This window comes from Rutidosis leptorrhynchoides, chromosome 3 (assembly GCF_046630445.1).
Source record: "Rutidosis leptorrhynchoides isolate AG116_Rl617_1_P2 chromosome 3, CSIRO_AGI_Rlap_v1, whole genome shotgun sequence".
NCBI lineage: Eukaryota > Viridiplantae > Streptophyta > Magnoliopsida > Asterales > Asteraceae > Rutidosis > Rutidosis leptorrhynchoides.
The window spans coordinates 426,410,455-426,427,685 of record NC_092335.1 but is presented as its reverse complement, the minus strand read 5'-3'; the positions used below and the strand labels follow the sequence as shown (position 1 = coordinate 426,427,685).

The following is a 17,231-nucleotide window of genomic DNA, read 5'->3' as shown; positions in this document are numbered from 1 at the left end:
TTTTTTGCTCAGGCAGCCCTTTAACGTCTGGAAAAAGGGGAGAGCTCTGTCGGCGGCTCGTGACAGAAACCTTGTGAGTGCCGCTAGCTTCCCGTTTAAGCTTTGCACGTCTTTTTTATTCCTGGGTGACTGCATGTCTTCGATTGCTTGGATTTTCTTCGGGTTTTCCTTGATTCCTGTCGGAGTTATCGTGAAGCCTAAGAAACGACCTTCTTCCATTCCGAAAGAGCATTTTGACAGATTTAACTTCATATTGATTTTGCGTAGTGAATCAAACGTTTCAACGATGTCCAAAATCATTTGTTCCTCTGTTTTGCTCTTGATGACGATGTCGTCCACATATGCTTCGATATTTCGCCCAATTTGGTCCTGGAATGCTTTGTCGATTACCTGTTGGTATGTTGCTTCGGCATTCTTTAACCCAAATGGCATTTTTGTATAACAGAAAATGCCTTTGTTTGTGAAGAATGTAGTTTTTGCTTCGTCAACTTCTGCCATTGGGATTTGTTGGTAACCCCTGTATGCATCCAGGAAGCTTAGAAACTGGAAACCCGAGAGGGACTCCACCTTCCAAGCGATTTCCAGCAGAGGGCAATTGTCTTTTGAGCATGCTTTGTTAATGTCCTTGTAGTCGACACACATGCGCCAAGATCCGTATGCCTTTTTTACCATCACGGGGTTCGCCACCCATGTTTGGTATTTTACTTTTTTCATTATACCGGCATCGTCCAGTCGTTGTACCTCGTTGTCTAGGAATTCGCTCCGTTCTAGGGCCATTTCTCTTTTCTTCTGAATGACCGGTGTGATGTTCGGGTTTACGTTTAGCTGGTGCTGTGCTATCTCACGAGGGACTCCTGTCATATCGGATGGCTCCCAGGCGAAGACATCGATGTTTGCCGCTAGGAGTTTGCAAAGTGTATCCTTTGCGTCACCACTCAAAGTCGTCCCGATTTGGATCCTTTGCTTTGGGTATTTAGGGTTCGGTGATACATAGCCATCATCATGCACTGTGATGTGATCTGCCCCTTTAAATATTTGCAAGCACTCAACCGGCTCCATCTCCTGTGTCCGGATGGTTGCTATGCCGGCTGGGGTTGGAAATTTTAGCATGCCGTGTACTGTGGACGTGATTGCCCCAAATTTTTGCATGGCGTTACGCCCAAGGATGACGTTGTACCGGGAGTCTGTTTTGACGATAGAGAATTCTATGTCTGCAGTGCTTTGAATAGGTAATTTTCCTAGTACAACTTCCAGCGTGATGGAGCCTACTGGCCAGGTTGCGGCACTGTTGAACCCTGCTCTCTGGTAACTGCAAAAAACAGTGTTCAAACATGACCTCTGCTCCTGCACCTGTGTCGGTGTAAATTCGTCCAATTTGACAATTGGAGATATGTGCCCGAATGATGACAGGATCTGAAGACGAGTTAATATTAAACAACGACGGGAAGACGATTGGTTCATGCTTCCATTCATCAAACACTCCTGATTTGCGCCGTTTTCTGGCGACCCATGAGTGAATCATATACACATCAGCGTCGGCTGTGTTATTCAGGCTTGGTTCTTCGTCTTCTAGCTCGTTAGGGTAAGCAGTGATTATTTTCGTACCTTTAGATATCGCCATTTGATCAAACTAAAATCGTCTGGTTAGGGTAGATTTCGGGTTTGAGTGCTTGATTTGGGAAAAAGAGTAAGTCGAATGTTTTAACTCCAATAATTGTGCAAACCCCGATTTGAAATCTGGATTCCAAGGTCGTAAAACAATCGATTGAATTAACCTTATTCGATTGTTATCGAATAAGTTAATATCCAAGAGTGGGGATTAATTCCGATGATGATCGGAGCATTGATCGGAATAGAGTTAATGACTGGAGTAATGCTACCGTGGTTGATTTGGGCAGAGTAACATTAATGCATCCAGTGTTGTATGAATGAATGATCTTGTCATCATATTTATAGGTGTTGCGAGGGAATGATGACGTGGCGCATGTCCCTTTCATGGTTGTAACAAACTTTGCCAATCCCGAGGGGTGACGTGGCACCTGTCCTTTTCATGGGAATAATCGAGCAGATCCTAACAAACTTTCCTAGATTCGTGGGCTGACGTGGCATGCAACTTGTTTGTATGTTTGTTCCGGGATCGAGTATTCGTTCCGGGATGACGTGTCTACTCCGGGACAGTGCACTTTCTCCGGGACGGCGTGCTTGTCCCGAGAGGGTATCTTTATGCTGGGTTGAAATACCGAACCGAGAAGTGGTGATGGTACCAACAGCATGTCGGTTCCGTCTAAGGTGTCACGGAGCTCTCAGTCTAATCCGGGAAGGTTTTGCTTTCTACTTGTTCCAAGTGTTTCTTCACGGTTATAGTAATCATGACTGGCTACATGATGACGGATGATGTCGGGGAGTAGCCCTTCTTCCGGGATGGACCGTGCCTGGTAAGATCCTAGCTGGTCGCTACTTTGACAATGTCGTTTTGAGACGGATCATTATGCGTATCATTAGTTCTCAAGTTTCGGAACCTTATTTGAAGTTCCCGATTCACTCTCGGAAAGTAATATTTTCTGAAGTCCAAGAGTTATCACAAGGGCGGTGTATTCATTAGCCACATCTTGATTAGTGTCAGACATGTTGATTAATTAAGTTCAAATTAAATTTCAAGATCCTGTATTAAAAGTGTGTCGGCCGATGGTCAGTTACTGTCGGTCGACGGTCTATGACTGTCGGACGATGGTCTGTGTCTTACGTCCGATGGTATAAATTGTTAAGCAGTTTGTGAGTTATTATTCCTTCGGTCGATGGTTGTTACTATCGGTCGATGGTAAGAGTCAATCGGTCGATGGTCTAAGGACAAACGGCCGATGGTAAAGACAAACTGCTTAAAGGTATGACAAACTCTCCTCCGGTTCTAAATGAGACGATCGGGTGTAAGTGAGGTGACGAACGGACGATGGTGAATGAAAAATGGTCGATGGTCGAAGACGATCGGTCGAGGGTTGTTCTTAAACGATCTGGGCAGAAAAACCTAGGGTTTTCAAGTAAACTTCGATTTCAACAAGATTTTGGCGTTCAAAACACCAAAACTCCCAATCTAAACTTTGAACACAAGCATAGAAGCCTAAAGTGACTCAAAAACACGCAAGTAACACGTAAAAATTCAATCTTTGATCAATAAACCCGTTTTGACCAAAAATCCTAACAACAAAAACACGAATTCGACTCAAAAAATGTTTTGATCACAAGCCACGGCTCTGATACCACTTTGTAGACGTTCTAAGGATCTTAGATAAAACGTTTAACTATGATTAGAGGCGGAAAACACTAATCTAGGTCGAGACGAATACGTATGCGCTTCGGGATCAGTGAAACCAACGAATTGTTGATGAAATCGACGCCTTAGGGTGTGTATTCGGTTGGGGTGTGTGTAGGGACGCTAGCAGAATCGAAATAGGTCGGCCACAGGGTGTAGGGTTTGTAACATAACAAAGGAACCCAACACCCGTATATATATATATATATATATATATATATATATATATATATATATATATATATATATATATGTCTGCAGTGACCATCGGTCGTAGGTCTCTGACCTTGGCCGATGGTCTTTGTCCCTCGACCGATGGTCCCTACCATCGGTCGATGGTCTGAGCTGCCAACCAAACAGCTCTAAACCATTTCTCGGCATTGGTTAAACATATCAAACGAAATATATTAACCAATATTGTCCATAATGTAAACCACAAAGTAATAGAATTTATTACAATATAGAACTTGAGATTAATGCACCAACACTGCGCTACATAAAGTCATATATGCATCTTTATATCCAAATGTTCGATCCTCATTCATTTGTTCTGTCACACTTGGTTTTACCTAAACGTTTGATTTAGAATCAAATTTTCCATCTTTATTTAATAGTTTAAAACATGAAGAACATAATATTGAATGGTGGGACAATGTATGCAACACGTGCGGCTTTTGCCACCTAGTCTAATATACTCTCTCCGTCTTATATTAATAGTCTACAGATAAAAAATACACAGTTTAAGAAAATTTCATAAAAGTACTGTATTTTCTGTTTAATTTTCAGTTTTACCCTTACCTTTTTTTTCTCCTTTAATCATATCCACATACATTAAGAACATAATAGAACTTAAGTTTTTTATTTTTTTATATTATGAAAATGAACTATTAATTTGTGACATCACAAAATGAAATATTAGACTATTAATATATTAATATGGGATGGAAGGAGTTATTACTTTGTAGATCTTTTTGTTAATTTTAATTTTTATTATTGGAAAATAAGTCATTCAGACGTACATACGAGTTTATTTTACATGGCTCTCAATTAAAGAATTGGTATAAGTCAAATCGTGCAAATGTGCAATTCGTCAAAATCAACGATTTAGTCCATGCTGTCAAATTGTCAAAATAAAATTTCGTAAATAAATAATTCTCGTTTTAAGTAGAAGAAAAACAAGAATATAAAATACAATTTTAATTTTATTATTTCGTAGATATTTATATTTGTATTTAAGAGTGTTTTCTAATGATATAGCTATAAGAGCTATCTTTAAAAAAGAAAAAAAATTGTGCACCAAAATTTTTGTGAAAAAAATTATGAGTAATAAATTGGTTTATTTGTAACGATAGTCTTAGGCTATGTTTAGAAATTTTTTTATATATATTATATTCTTTTTCTTTATAGAATCTACTACAAAAATAAACCGTTTGATATCTTGATGCCGTGTCGATTCAAGCAGCACTTTCCATAACACTGGTCTCGTAAGAAAAACAAGAATTTTTTATGACAAAAATAAAAGGGTTTAATAATCAAAAAAGTAATCTTCCTCACCAGAAACAGTGACATGAAGATTCAAACAAAATACTCCTAAATAAATCTAAAATCTCTTTAATTAAATATACAATCAAATCGATAAACGCTTTGTTCTACACTCTCCCCCTCTCTCTAGTAACTGTTATTCTCTTTTCTATAGTCTATTCAACGTGGACGCTTGCAACATATCAACATATTCGAACAAGGTGATTAATTTATTGTAAATTTGTATTGGGTTTTTATTTGTTGTTAATGGGTATGTGTTAATTTTTCTTAATTTGTTTTGAATTAATTTTTTTTTTTTTTTTTTTTTATATCTATTTCTGGGTATGTCTGTTCTTGAGCTCTGATTTTTAAGATGCGATCATTCTATTGCAGTTTTAAAATCTTTTTTTCTACATTAGTGATGTGAATATTTACATTAATTTTGGATCTGTATGCTGATGGTATTTATATTTAGGATAATTTTAATTTTAAGTTAACACACATATGTGTGTTTTTATGGTGGTTGCAAACTAGGAATTGAAAATTAACATGTGATATAGCTTAATCTTTTTAGTCTAATCTTATAATCTTATATGTTTTGTTTAATCTAGTGAGGATTAAGAGGATTAATTATGTTCACCACTTGCATCATTAAACAAATCATACTAGGGATGGTCTACAGTAATTAATTCTTCTTTTTTCTTTTTTACTATAAATATAAATAAATAAATATGTATCAAGTTAGTTAATTTCTCGTTTTTGTTTTTCGTTCAGCGGTCTTCGGTTCGTAATCAATACATGAAGAAGAGCTTGTGAGACTTGTTGGCTATTAAATTGTTATAAAACTAAGGTGGTTTTGTAGATCATGATAAAACTAAAAGAAATCAAAAAATTTCATTCAGAAAAAAAATGGACATTTTCTCTTGCGATAACCTCAATTGTATGTTTATTCCTTTTAGCCACTTGTTTCAATATGGGCTTTCTTCCTCCTTTGTACAAAATAAATTCTTTTCTCCCAGTATTTAACACTCATTTTTCATCAAATCAAACAATCCCACAATTCGCCGAAGATAAGATCAAGTCCCAGAAATTACAATCTTCTCGTTCTTCGATCCCTCATTTTGCGTATTTAATATCCGGATCGAAAGGAGATATAAATAAACTTTGGAGGACACTTAGAGCATTATATCATCCTTGGAATTATTATGTTCTTCATCTTGATCTTGAATCCGAACCCGATGAGCGAATGGAGCTTGCAGCACGTGTTGAAAAGGATCCCGTGTTTGCTAAAGTTGGGAATGTTTACATGATTACGAAAGCAAATATGGTAACGTATAGAGGGCCCACTATGGTGTCGAATACACTTCATGCATGTGCCATTCTTTTAAAGAGGAATAAAGATTGGGATTGGTTTATTAATCTCAGTGCGTCGGACTATCCTCTAGTCACTCAAGATGGTAAGCGTTCTTAACTCTCTTTAAACTATATTTTCGTTGAACAATTCTTGAAAAATGTTGTGTTTAGATTATCTGAAATTATTTAAATCTTTTAAATTATTCGAAATTGCTCATTTATTGATAGCGTAGAGTTGTTTTTCCTATTACTTTTTTCCTTTGGTTTTTTGCTAGAGTGCTAGTTTGTTTGCAGCAAAAGGTTAGGGATAACATTAGTTAATATTAGGTTTTTTTAACAGCTTCTTAATATTAGTTAACAACGGGTATTATGTTTTATCTGTAATGGGTCCAACGGGTAAAATCAAAATTATAGCGTAAAGGGGAACAGGTTGATTGATGCCTAAAATGTGTTTTTAATGCACTTTTGCAAAAACAATTGTCTAAATGAAATCTATCATATCTATCATTAACAATTAATGCCAAGTCAGCTACATGAACAAAACTAATTGATTTCTTAAATTTATCTGCAGATCTTCTTTCTACATTTCGTAATATAAATCGAGACTGGAATTTCGTTGAACACACAAGTCAATTGGGTTGGAAGGAGTAGGTTCCCTCACTTACAGATACCAGGGTCGCAATTCCAATCCGTTTACGTGAAAATAAGCTTATTTGGGCTTAAATTTCATGCAAACGGGTCAGTCGGGCGGGATTATGAAAATATCAACTAAAATGGCAACAGTTTTAGTTGGAAAACCCATGACTAAGAAATATATATAAATTTTTAAACCTTTTTGTTAAAAATTATAAAAATCACTATTGTGATCGTGATGATTATGATACTATATTCAATATAGTAGCTAATTATATATTAGAAATAGACAATGATGTTAGTGGGTCAAAACAATTTGAACCAAGGTACTTTGAACCATTTTAAAAATGTTGTCTACTATCCAACCCGCCCGTTTTGCCACCTATAGTAGAGACACACATACATGTGTGCAGTGATTTTATTCTGAACCGCGTTGGCCTTGTACATATGCAGGGATCAAAGAGCTATGCCGTTGATGATTGATCCTGGACTATATCAAAACAAGAAGTCTGATATCTTTTGGGTAAAACCAAACAGGCCTCTGCCAACAGCATTTAAGTTGTTTACAGGTATGGTTTATATATATAAAAATTTAATTACTTTCACATTTTTTTTTCCTTACAAATGCATATCCATAAAGAGTATCATTTTCGTATACTTGCCTCTTTGTTGGATAAAAAATATTATTCATAAAGAACATTAGATTTTTATAAAAATAGATCTTTCACAAATTTATGGAAATTTAAATGTCAAGCATCATATATGGCAGTTTTTGTTTTCATAGTTTCATCTTTGAAAGTTTTTACATTGCAATAATCAGTTGATTGTTTGGATTGGGCAATATCCTTTTATCATTTTGTGTGCGCGTGCGTGCGTATGCGTGTATTTTTACTAAAAACATTTTGCTGAGTAGCTTATTCAAAACTGATCATCTGACTATTCTACAACATATAATCTGTTTCAAATTACAATCTCGACCTCCTCCTAAGATAATTATTCCCCCCGTCTTAGAATAACTGTCCCATATTGACTTTCGAAAGCCTTTCTTTTTCAACTTTGACTTTTTATGTTATACAATACTTGTAATCAAAACATGATTAAAACCCAGTCTATTTATATAAATTTCATCAAATATTATATAACACAAATACAAATGTTTAAAGACAAAGTTGAGAATGAAAGACTTTCAGAAGTCAAAACGGAAAATTACTTCGGGACAAAGGGAGTAGTTAATTTTGCTTGAAATCGTTGCCGGTACTTACAGGATCCGCTTGGATGGTTTTATCACGAGCATTCGTAGAATACTGCATATGGGGTTGGGATAATCTACCACGAACTCTACTCATGTACTACACCAATTTCGTCTCGTCACCCGAAGGTTACTTTCAAACCGTTATCTGCAACGTTCCACAATTCATACCAACCGTCGTTAACCACGACATGCACTTTATTTCATGGGACAACCCTCCAAAACAGCATCCACACGTTCTCAACATAACCGACACTGCAAAAATGATAAAAAGTGGGGCCGCATTTGCACGTAAATTTAACCAAGATACGTCGGTATTGGATAGAATTGATAATGAACTACTAAAACGACCCAATGGGAGTTTCACTCCAGGTGGATGGTGCAAAGGTGGGTCCGCTTGTAATAAGGTCGGGAAAGCGACAAGGCTTAAACCGGGCCCAGGAGCTAAAAGGCTTCGAAAACTTATAAACAAGTTGATCGAATCAGCTAAAGATGGAAATCAATGTCAATAGTTTTTTTTATCTTTTTAGTTATTTTGAGATAGAAGGAAGATTTGAATGAGATAGAGATGTAATTTGATCATACATTATGGCATTTTTGCTTGTGGAGTATTTGAAATATATATATATATATATATATATATATACACAACCTGCAATCCCAATATTGATTCGCTGGGGCTGCATTGTTTTACCGTGCTCGTCATGCGTTGTTGGTCTAATGATTACCATAAGCATAGACCACCGCTTTAAGTCTCTTTCCGTGCAGTAAATGATGAATCTGTATGAAACTTTCATATTGTAGTTTTCTTTGCTTAAGCTGAAGTTTGATCCATGGAGTTGATGTGGATTTTATGAAGTAAAACTGTGCATTTGATACTGGATAATTAAGGTATTACTGGGCAGTTATGTTTAGGATTTTGAAGGTAAGTAAACAAATTTGATCACAGAATGATACGACACCTGATTTTTTCTTCTTCTCCAAAGTACACTATGTAGATTATTGAATCTTAAGGGAGTTCAAACTTATTTTTCTTAAGCTAGAACTATTAGGATTGTTTAAATGATAGTTTTTTTTAGCGCCTAAGAAAAAAGTAAGCTATGCAAAGAAAGCTACTAAATGTTTGTCACCAGTAGTACACAAATACATCACTAAATGTGCATTGAAATGTTTTACAATACAATATTTTAATGCATATTTGGTGTTGTATGGTATCATCAACTTTTAAAATAAGTTTCTAGCTTTTAGAATGATTAATTACATAAGTACTCTTCATATAATTGTTTGTCATACGACTTCCAAAAAAAATAATTGTTTGTCATATTTAGTCAAAATCACAACTATAATCTTTCAACTATATTTGATTTGCTTGTTTTGAATGCATTCACAATAATAAGAGATTAATTCTTTTTGGAAACGCATTCAATGATAATTCAGGAAGAGTCATCTTAGACGACTTGATCTTCCTTTCTGTTGGTTTGTTAGAAGGGCCAACACAATGAGTTTAGGTCTGGGGTTTAGCTTGTAGTGGTACCAGTATGTCTGGGGTTTAGCTTGTGGCGGTACCAGGATTCTAAATCACTGGGGACAAAATAATTTCAACAAAAGCTAAAAAAAAAAAAAAAAAAATTCATCAATTGCAACAAAAAACGGTACGAAATGTACCAAAAACTAGTATTTTCCTCTACAAAAACGCATATGATGGGTAGGTACTGTGACAATCCGGAAATTTCGACCAAATTTAAACTTAATCTCTATATGATTTCGACATGATAAGCAAAGTTTGTAATGTTGAGTCTCAAAAATTTTGAACTGTTTCATATATTCAATTGACCTTCGGCTGTTCTCGACGATTCACGAACAACTATTTGTAAATAGATACATGTGTATATATATAAATAATAATTAGAAGTATAAATTGAAATATTAAATGTTGTTGTTATGAAATATATAATAATTATTATTTATAAACATATCTCTATATAATTAAAGTATATTAAAAATAAATATTAAATAATTGTAATACTCGTTTGATGTTTCGATCGATATTAAACAAGTTAAAAATGAACTTATATGATTTTAAAATAAACGGTGATCCGAAAATGAGTTCTATAAATTTTAGGCTTACTAAAAATGTATTTAGGATCTAGTTATTAAAATTTAACACTTTTTATATTTTACCCAGAATTGAGTGGGACAGTTGATGTAATTTATATTTAATAAATTAATGATCGAATTTTATATAAAAATGACCGAAATAAATAAAGATAATTACTGTGAAAGTTTGAGATTTTTTCAAAGATTTTTATCCGCCACTGCTTAACAACGGAACGCGAAATCAAGTTAAAATAATAATTGGTGGTGGCTAAGGAATTGTGCACGTTTATATTTTTTTATGATTATTAAATTATTAGTAATATGAATATGATATGATATTTATATTATGCTTTTGTTTTTAATGATAACAATTAACACGCTGTTAACTGTCTACCTTTCTCCTTTTTGATTCTCACAGATACCACACAAACAATTGTCTATTGGGTACAGCGAATGATATTCTAACTTTATATATACATATTCATATAGGGATATATTACACATGAGTATGTATCCATAACTATTCTCATCAAATGGTTAGTAAATCATCTTCACACATCATCATCAAACCATCATCACTTGTTCTGCTACTTCTGTTATATTTTACTTCAATTCGGTTCAATCACAAAACCATAACCATCTTCTAACCGTAAACCATACAATCACCCAAACCCACTTTGATCACACACGCCACACCATCGAGCATGAATACACCATCAATCACCACCAACACAATCATTTTTATCAAACCCATAAACTAAACATTTTTGTTGGATGTCGATCAACCACACAACCATCGTCACCCGTCAATCCCTGCTTCTGTTGCCAACATCAAAAACAAGCCACCACCTTGATTACAAATCAAACCACCTAACTATTATTCGTTGCTGTCACTGCAATTTGTTCCTGTTTTTGCAGCCGGGATCGCCAACAAAAAGCCACCACCTTTATTAAACCGTCACTCTACGCTACCACTAATCTATTTATTATTCACGAAGACCGAGCCAAAACATCACCTATTGACTGTTTTGTGTCCACCTGTACCCAGCTGCTTCGGTTATTATTCAAACAACAATTTGTTGTTACTTCCAGTTCTGTATGATTAGAACCAAACCATCATCAACCTTTTGCTTAATTTTTCTGTTTTAATTGTAAAACAACAAGCGTTACCATCGAAACTAATCATCTCTACCTCCTGTTTTGGTTTACTTTGAATAACACACCACCATCGTATTCTTTATGACCCACCTGCTACTGTTTTTGTCCTTTATCTGTCCATTGCAAAACCGCTGCAGATTGCAGCTTATTCCGTCTGTTCCCATTGAATTTGATTGATATTAGCTTTTCTAATTTATATGGCATGTTTCCTTTTCTTTTCCTTCTTGACCGACATATACTAAACAAATAACCCCACCTCACCCACTTGTTGAATTATGATTAAAGTTTAAAAAAAAATGAGGAATGAAATAATGCTGTCTGCATACTCGAGTTCTAAATATCCTTTTGGTTCCCTTCGGTTGTGGTGTGATACAAATTGGGCCAACCGCCCAATAAATTTGCTAAGTGAGCTTCTAAATCAAATGGGTCTTAAACTACAAATTTAATTAGTGACCATGAGGAAATAATGATGGTGGACGATGATGATAATGACAAGTGACGATTTTAGTGATGATAATACATGTAAAATGGTAGTGATGATTATTAGATGATGCAAAGATAATGATGTGATGATGAAGAGGTTATGGAAAAATAATGATAGTTATGATTTTATTTGAATATGATTATGTTTATGGTTATAATTATGATTATGATATTACTCATGATTATAATTATGATGATGATTGGCTGTGTTGATGATAATTATTATGTTGATGATGATGGTAGTGTCACGGTTATAATTATGGAGATAAGGCGTGGATGATCCGGATAATATGACGAACGAGATTAAGACGATGATGTTGTGTAACCGAATGATGTGTTAGTGATTAAGAGTATGGTGATGATGATGATCACATAAAATGATACAAGAGGGTATAATTCTTATTATTACTATTATTAATATCCTTATTATAAATACTAGTAAAATTATAATTATAGTTATTATCATGATTATTATTATTATTATTATTATTATTACTAATATTACTATTATTACAAAGTATCATAAATAGGTATTATTAAGACTTAAGAATTACCATAAAAATTATTGTTTTTATTATAAAAATAAAATAAAATCACTTTTATATTTATTATTATTATTATCATTAACATTAATATTATTATTATCATTATTACTATTACTACTATAAAAATAATATAACTCTTAAATTTATCATCATTATTATAATTACTTTTCATAATAACAATATTATTATAACAAATAAATATTATCTATATAAGAATATATCTACTACAAATACCATAATATTACATATAATTATATATGAAGATGTTAATCTTAATACGTTATAATATATTTATAAACTTAGTTGATTAAATGTGATATGTGATAATATATATATATATATATATATATATATAGATATATATATATATATATATATATATATATATATATATATATATATATATATATATATATATATATAGGTTGGTGAATCCGAGGTCAACCTTGCATTGTTCAGTTCCGTCGTATACATATTGTTACTACAAAATATCGTATTGTGAGTTTCATTTGCTCCCTTTTTAAATGCTTTTACAATATATATTTTTGGGACTGAGAATACATGCGTTGCTTTTATAAATGTTTTACGAAATAGACACAAGTAATCGAAACTACATTCTATGGTTGGATTATCGAATCGAATATCACCCCTTTAGCTTGGTAACCTAAGAATTAGGGAACAGACACTCTAATTGACGTGAATCCTAAAGGTAGATCTACGGGCACTAACTCCCCCATACTGGAAAATGGTATGCTTTAGTACTTCGAGTTAGTAATATACAGATGAATTTCTGTTTTGGGGATATTCTATATGCATTATGTTAATGTCGGTTACCATGTGTTCAATCCATATGAATGATTTTTAAACACTCGTGAGTGTATGATTATTGAATAACGGAAATCTTGTGGTCTATTATATTATTGGAAATGATTGTTTATGATAAACTAATGAACTCACCAACCTTTTGGTTGACACTTTAAAGCATGTTTATTCTCAGGTATGAAAGAAATCTTCCGCTGTACATTTGCTCATATTAGAGATGTTACTTGGAGTCATTCATGACATATTTCAAAAGACGTTGCATTCGAGTCGTCGAGTTCATCAAGATTAATATTAAGTCAATTATAGTTGGATATATTATGAAATGGTATGCATGCCGTCAACTTTTGATGTAATGAATGTTTGTCTTTTAAAAACGAATGCAATGTTTGTAAAATGTATCATATAGAGGTCAAGTACCTCGCGATGTAACCAAATGTAATGTATTCGTCCAGATGGAATAGGACGGGTCACTACAGAAAAAGGATTTTGGGTTTGGGGCAAAATAAAAAAAAAAGTCCAAATTTTTTCAACTATAATTTCAAAATCGACTAGGTCGACTGCCCCCGTCCCCAATAAAAATCGCCCCTGAGTTTAGTAATAGATGGATAAACCAGACTATCAATGGATTATTTTAGACAAGAATGTGCCTTATGATGTCTGTTACCATAAGTATAGCACCTTAGCTTTTGTATGGTTGTTTGTGCTGGTTAGAAGTAGACGAGTTGGAAGTCTGATTCTGTTGTTGGTTGTTAATAACAGCCAACAATAGTATTTTTAACTTTTCAGCCAGGATCTGAGTCATAGAGGACGCAACATCAGATTCCTTACCTGTTTGAATCTTACTCTTATGAGCATCCTTCCTTTTACACACAACTTCAACATTAGCTGTTGTCTTGTCTTTATCTTTTGGTTTACCGGTATTTAAAATTTTAGTAGACCCAACGGATGAACGAACAACTGTTTGGTCTTGGTTTACTGGCAGACCAGTGAAACATACATAAATAGACATACCAGACACATCAAGAGTACTTAAAGAAATTTAGGGAGTCAACTTTGGTTTAGACTTTCTCTTGTTTTTGATTATATTCCTTTTAATTTCTCGTTCTTTAAGAGTTACGTAGAAGTCATCTGAAATTCAGTATCCTCATTAACCAAGGTACTGGTTTCCCAGACTTAGCTTCATCCTCCATAATCTCTTTCATGGACGGCAGTGGGTCTCAGTAGATCTAACAAATTTTTATGTCTGGACGTTTTTACACTTAACCACCTCGACAAAAGTATTTGACAAGATGGGTTCAGGATCAATTTCAAGAGTAGGGTCCATGAATGCTTGCAAGGGCAGCAACAGCAGCATAATCACCAGCAAAGAATGCTTTAACTTGAGCTAGAAATTTCTTATTAACACACTTAGCTATGCGTTGAGAAGAGGTACATCAAGAAGCGATAATCTTTTTCAGGTTTGTGGCTGGTTATTAACATCTGTTGCTTCTACATGTAAGGCTTGGATAGCAAAATAATGATTTTTAAGACTTGAAATTTCTTCATATAAGATTTTAATTTTCAAAGATTTACCTTTTAGTTTTTCATTCAAACTCAATTTTAGTTTTAACTGTTTCTTCTTTTTTGTTGCTTCTGCAGAGATCAATTCGTAAATAGTTAAACATTTCAGCTTTTTGATCATCAGTATAAGTTCAAAAATTTCCTACCTTATACAGAATTTTAGATTTCCATTGAGGGGAGTCCATTTTGTAGTTTGCTTCCCTTATACCATTATCTTCATCATCAAACACATCCTTCGGTTAGATGAACCACCTGTGCAATTCTTATCACTATTAATATCTGAAGATGAAGATGATGAACTGGTTCCATCCCAATCATGATGTTCTGTCACTAGAACATTTTCTGGTTTCTTTCCCTTCTTCTGTGTCTTTGTGTTTTCCTTCAGCCGGGCCTTCATAGCTTTGTACTTGTTTTTGTACTTTCCAGTCTTAAAGAATGAATTAGCTTCAGTGGATTGCTTCCTGGACATGTATTCAGATGCAAAGTGTTCTAACTTTCAGTTGTAACATTCAGACTTAGGACCATCAACATATTTGTTAGAAAAACTCGAACTTAACTTGGCCTTTTGCTGACTTTGTATGGTTTGCTGAGCCTCTTATAATTGAACTTTTTAAAACGCATAGCCAGCAGTACCATACCCTTAGCAAATCCATCCATATCATCGTTGTCACTGTTATCTTCTGGCTCATTCATACTCATTTCACTTCCTTCTGCTGACTCTTCTTCATCAAACAAATTTTGAACCAGTAAAGCTTTCCGGGCTTTCTTCTTAGAAGCAGCAAGGAGTAGCTTCATCAGTCTTGGAAGATTTTGTTGAAATACCTGGAGCAGACTTAAAATTCTCTTTCGAATGAGCAAGTCTTTGATTATCCATATATGCCGAGGTATAGGCAATTTTAATCAAGAACCTATTCCCGAAGCAATCATCATTTTCTCCGAAATATGCTTATCGAACTATTTGGAATTATCCTCCAAACCACCGTATTCGATATAATCTAACAATAAGACCTTTTAACATTCCAGAGCATATCAATGATGAAGATGTGGAAGAATAAGAGGATGAAGAAGAGGATGACGAAGATGATGAAGAAGAAGACGACAAATAGTAGTTTTTATATTTAAAAATGTTATTGTATTTTTATTTTAGTCGTATTGTTTTTAAGTTTAATTTAATGTCATTTTAAATTAAGTAATGAAATATTTTAATGTTTAATATTATAATGAATATTATAATTTGTTACAATATATTATAATTTATTTATTATATATAACTTATAAATAATACTCTCTCTGCCCCATATAAATAGTCCTATTTTGACTTTAGATATCTTTTTTTTTTCCAACTTTGACTTTAAATTATTATTTTTATGTTATATAATACTTGATGAACGTTATACCGGTAAAAATATATTCAAAAACTAATTTATTGATATAACTTTTATCGAATAATATTTAACACAACAAAAATATTTAAAGTTAAAGCTAAAAAGAAAAGACATGCAAAGTCAAAACATGACTATGAATATGGGACAGAGGGAGTAATACTAAAAAATTATTTATACCTAATATAGATAAATAATATTTTATATCATAAGTATAATAAATAAAATAATATAAGTGGGGCCAATGTGATTGTGAAGACATATGTCATGGATGCTAGTGTAGTGTGATGGGTAGGTGATATGAAGGATGTGCTGATGTGACGCTGATGTAGCACAATGTGATTGTGAAGACATATGTTATGAATAAAAGTAATCTAATCCTTTTGTATTGCAATGATCTCACTTCAGGTTTTTTCATTTCTCTTGGTTTCTTTTCTTTTCTTTTATAACAAAGTTAATTATTATTTCTAGTTTTTTCGTTTCTCTTAGTTACTTTTCTTGTCTGTTATATAAAGCTAATGAAAAGAGCCTAAGACTATTCATAACCCTGCATGTGACGTCACATGCAGCTTTGCACTTTTTGGCCAAAAAGTGAAATTTGTATGTGACGTGACAATGTCAGATTTTGACTCTCATTAACTTAAAATGTCAAATTTTGGTGTTAGATTTGGTAGGATCTACAGTTTTTTATTTTCTTTTTTTTCTTTGGAATTAATTTAGTAAATAAACTCATTAAATAAAATAAAGTACATATTAAATATAAAAAAGACATAAATTAAGATTTCATTAAAAAATTCAAAATTCAGCAATGCATAATTTAACATTTAAATAAAATTCAACAATACCATCGACAATGTAATATTCGTTGGTGTACTGATAACAATCTACCTCAAATGGCGCAGATTAAACCGTTCCATTCTTAAGTTTATCAAATATAGGGGATTTATTCAAAACATTTAATCATTGTTGGTCCCCGCCATCTTAAAAAAAAACATGTCAAACCACAAGTCATATGGAGCAACTTCCTCAAGCATAATGGTCGATTTCTTGTGGTCACCCCAAGTGTATTTTTCTTTTAAAGCAACGGGACAATTCATCCACTCTCAATGCATACAATCGAT

At 33.5% G+C, this 17,231-nt stretch overlaps 1 protein-coding gene across 1 annotated transcript; it reads left to right on the top strand.

The window, feature by feature from the left end:
- Window positions 1-4,943: 4,943 nt before the first annotated feature.
- On the top strand, window positions 4,944-8,756 carry LOC139897845 (beta-glucuronosyltransferase GlcAT14A-like). The gene is made up of 5 exons (XM_071880563.1): window positions 4,944-5,049; window positions 5,603-6,285; window positions 6,753-6,828; window positions 7,268-7,383; window positions 8,079-8,756. The coding sequence occupies exons 2-5, from the start codon at window positions 5,694-5,696 to the stop codon at window positions 8,573-8,575; spliced, it is 1,281 nt and encodes a 426-aa protein (XP_071736664.1). The 5' UTR covers window positions 4,944-5,049; window positions 5,603-5,693; the 3' UTR covers window positions 8,576-8,756.
- Window positions 8,757-17,231: the final 8,475 nt, after the last annotated feature.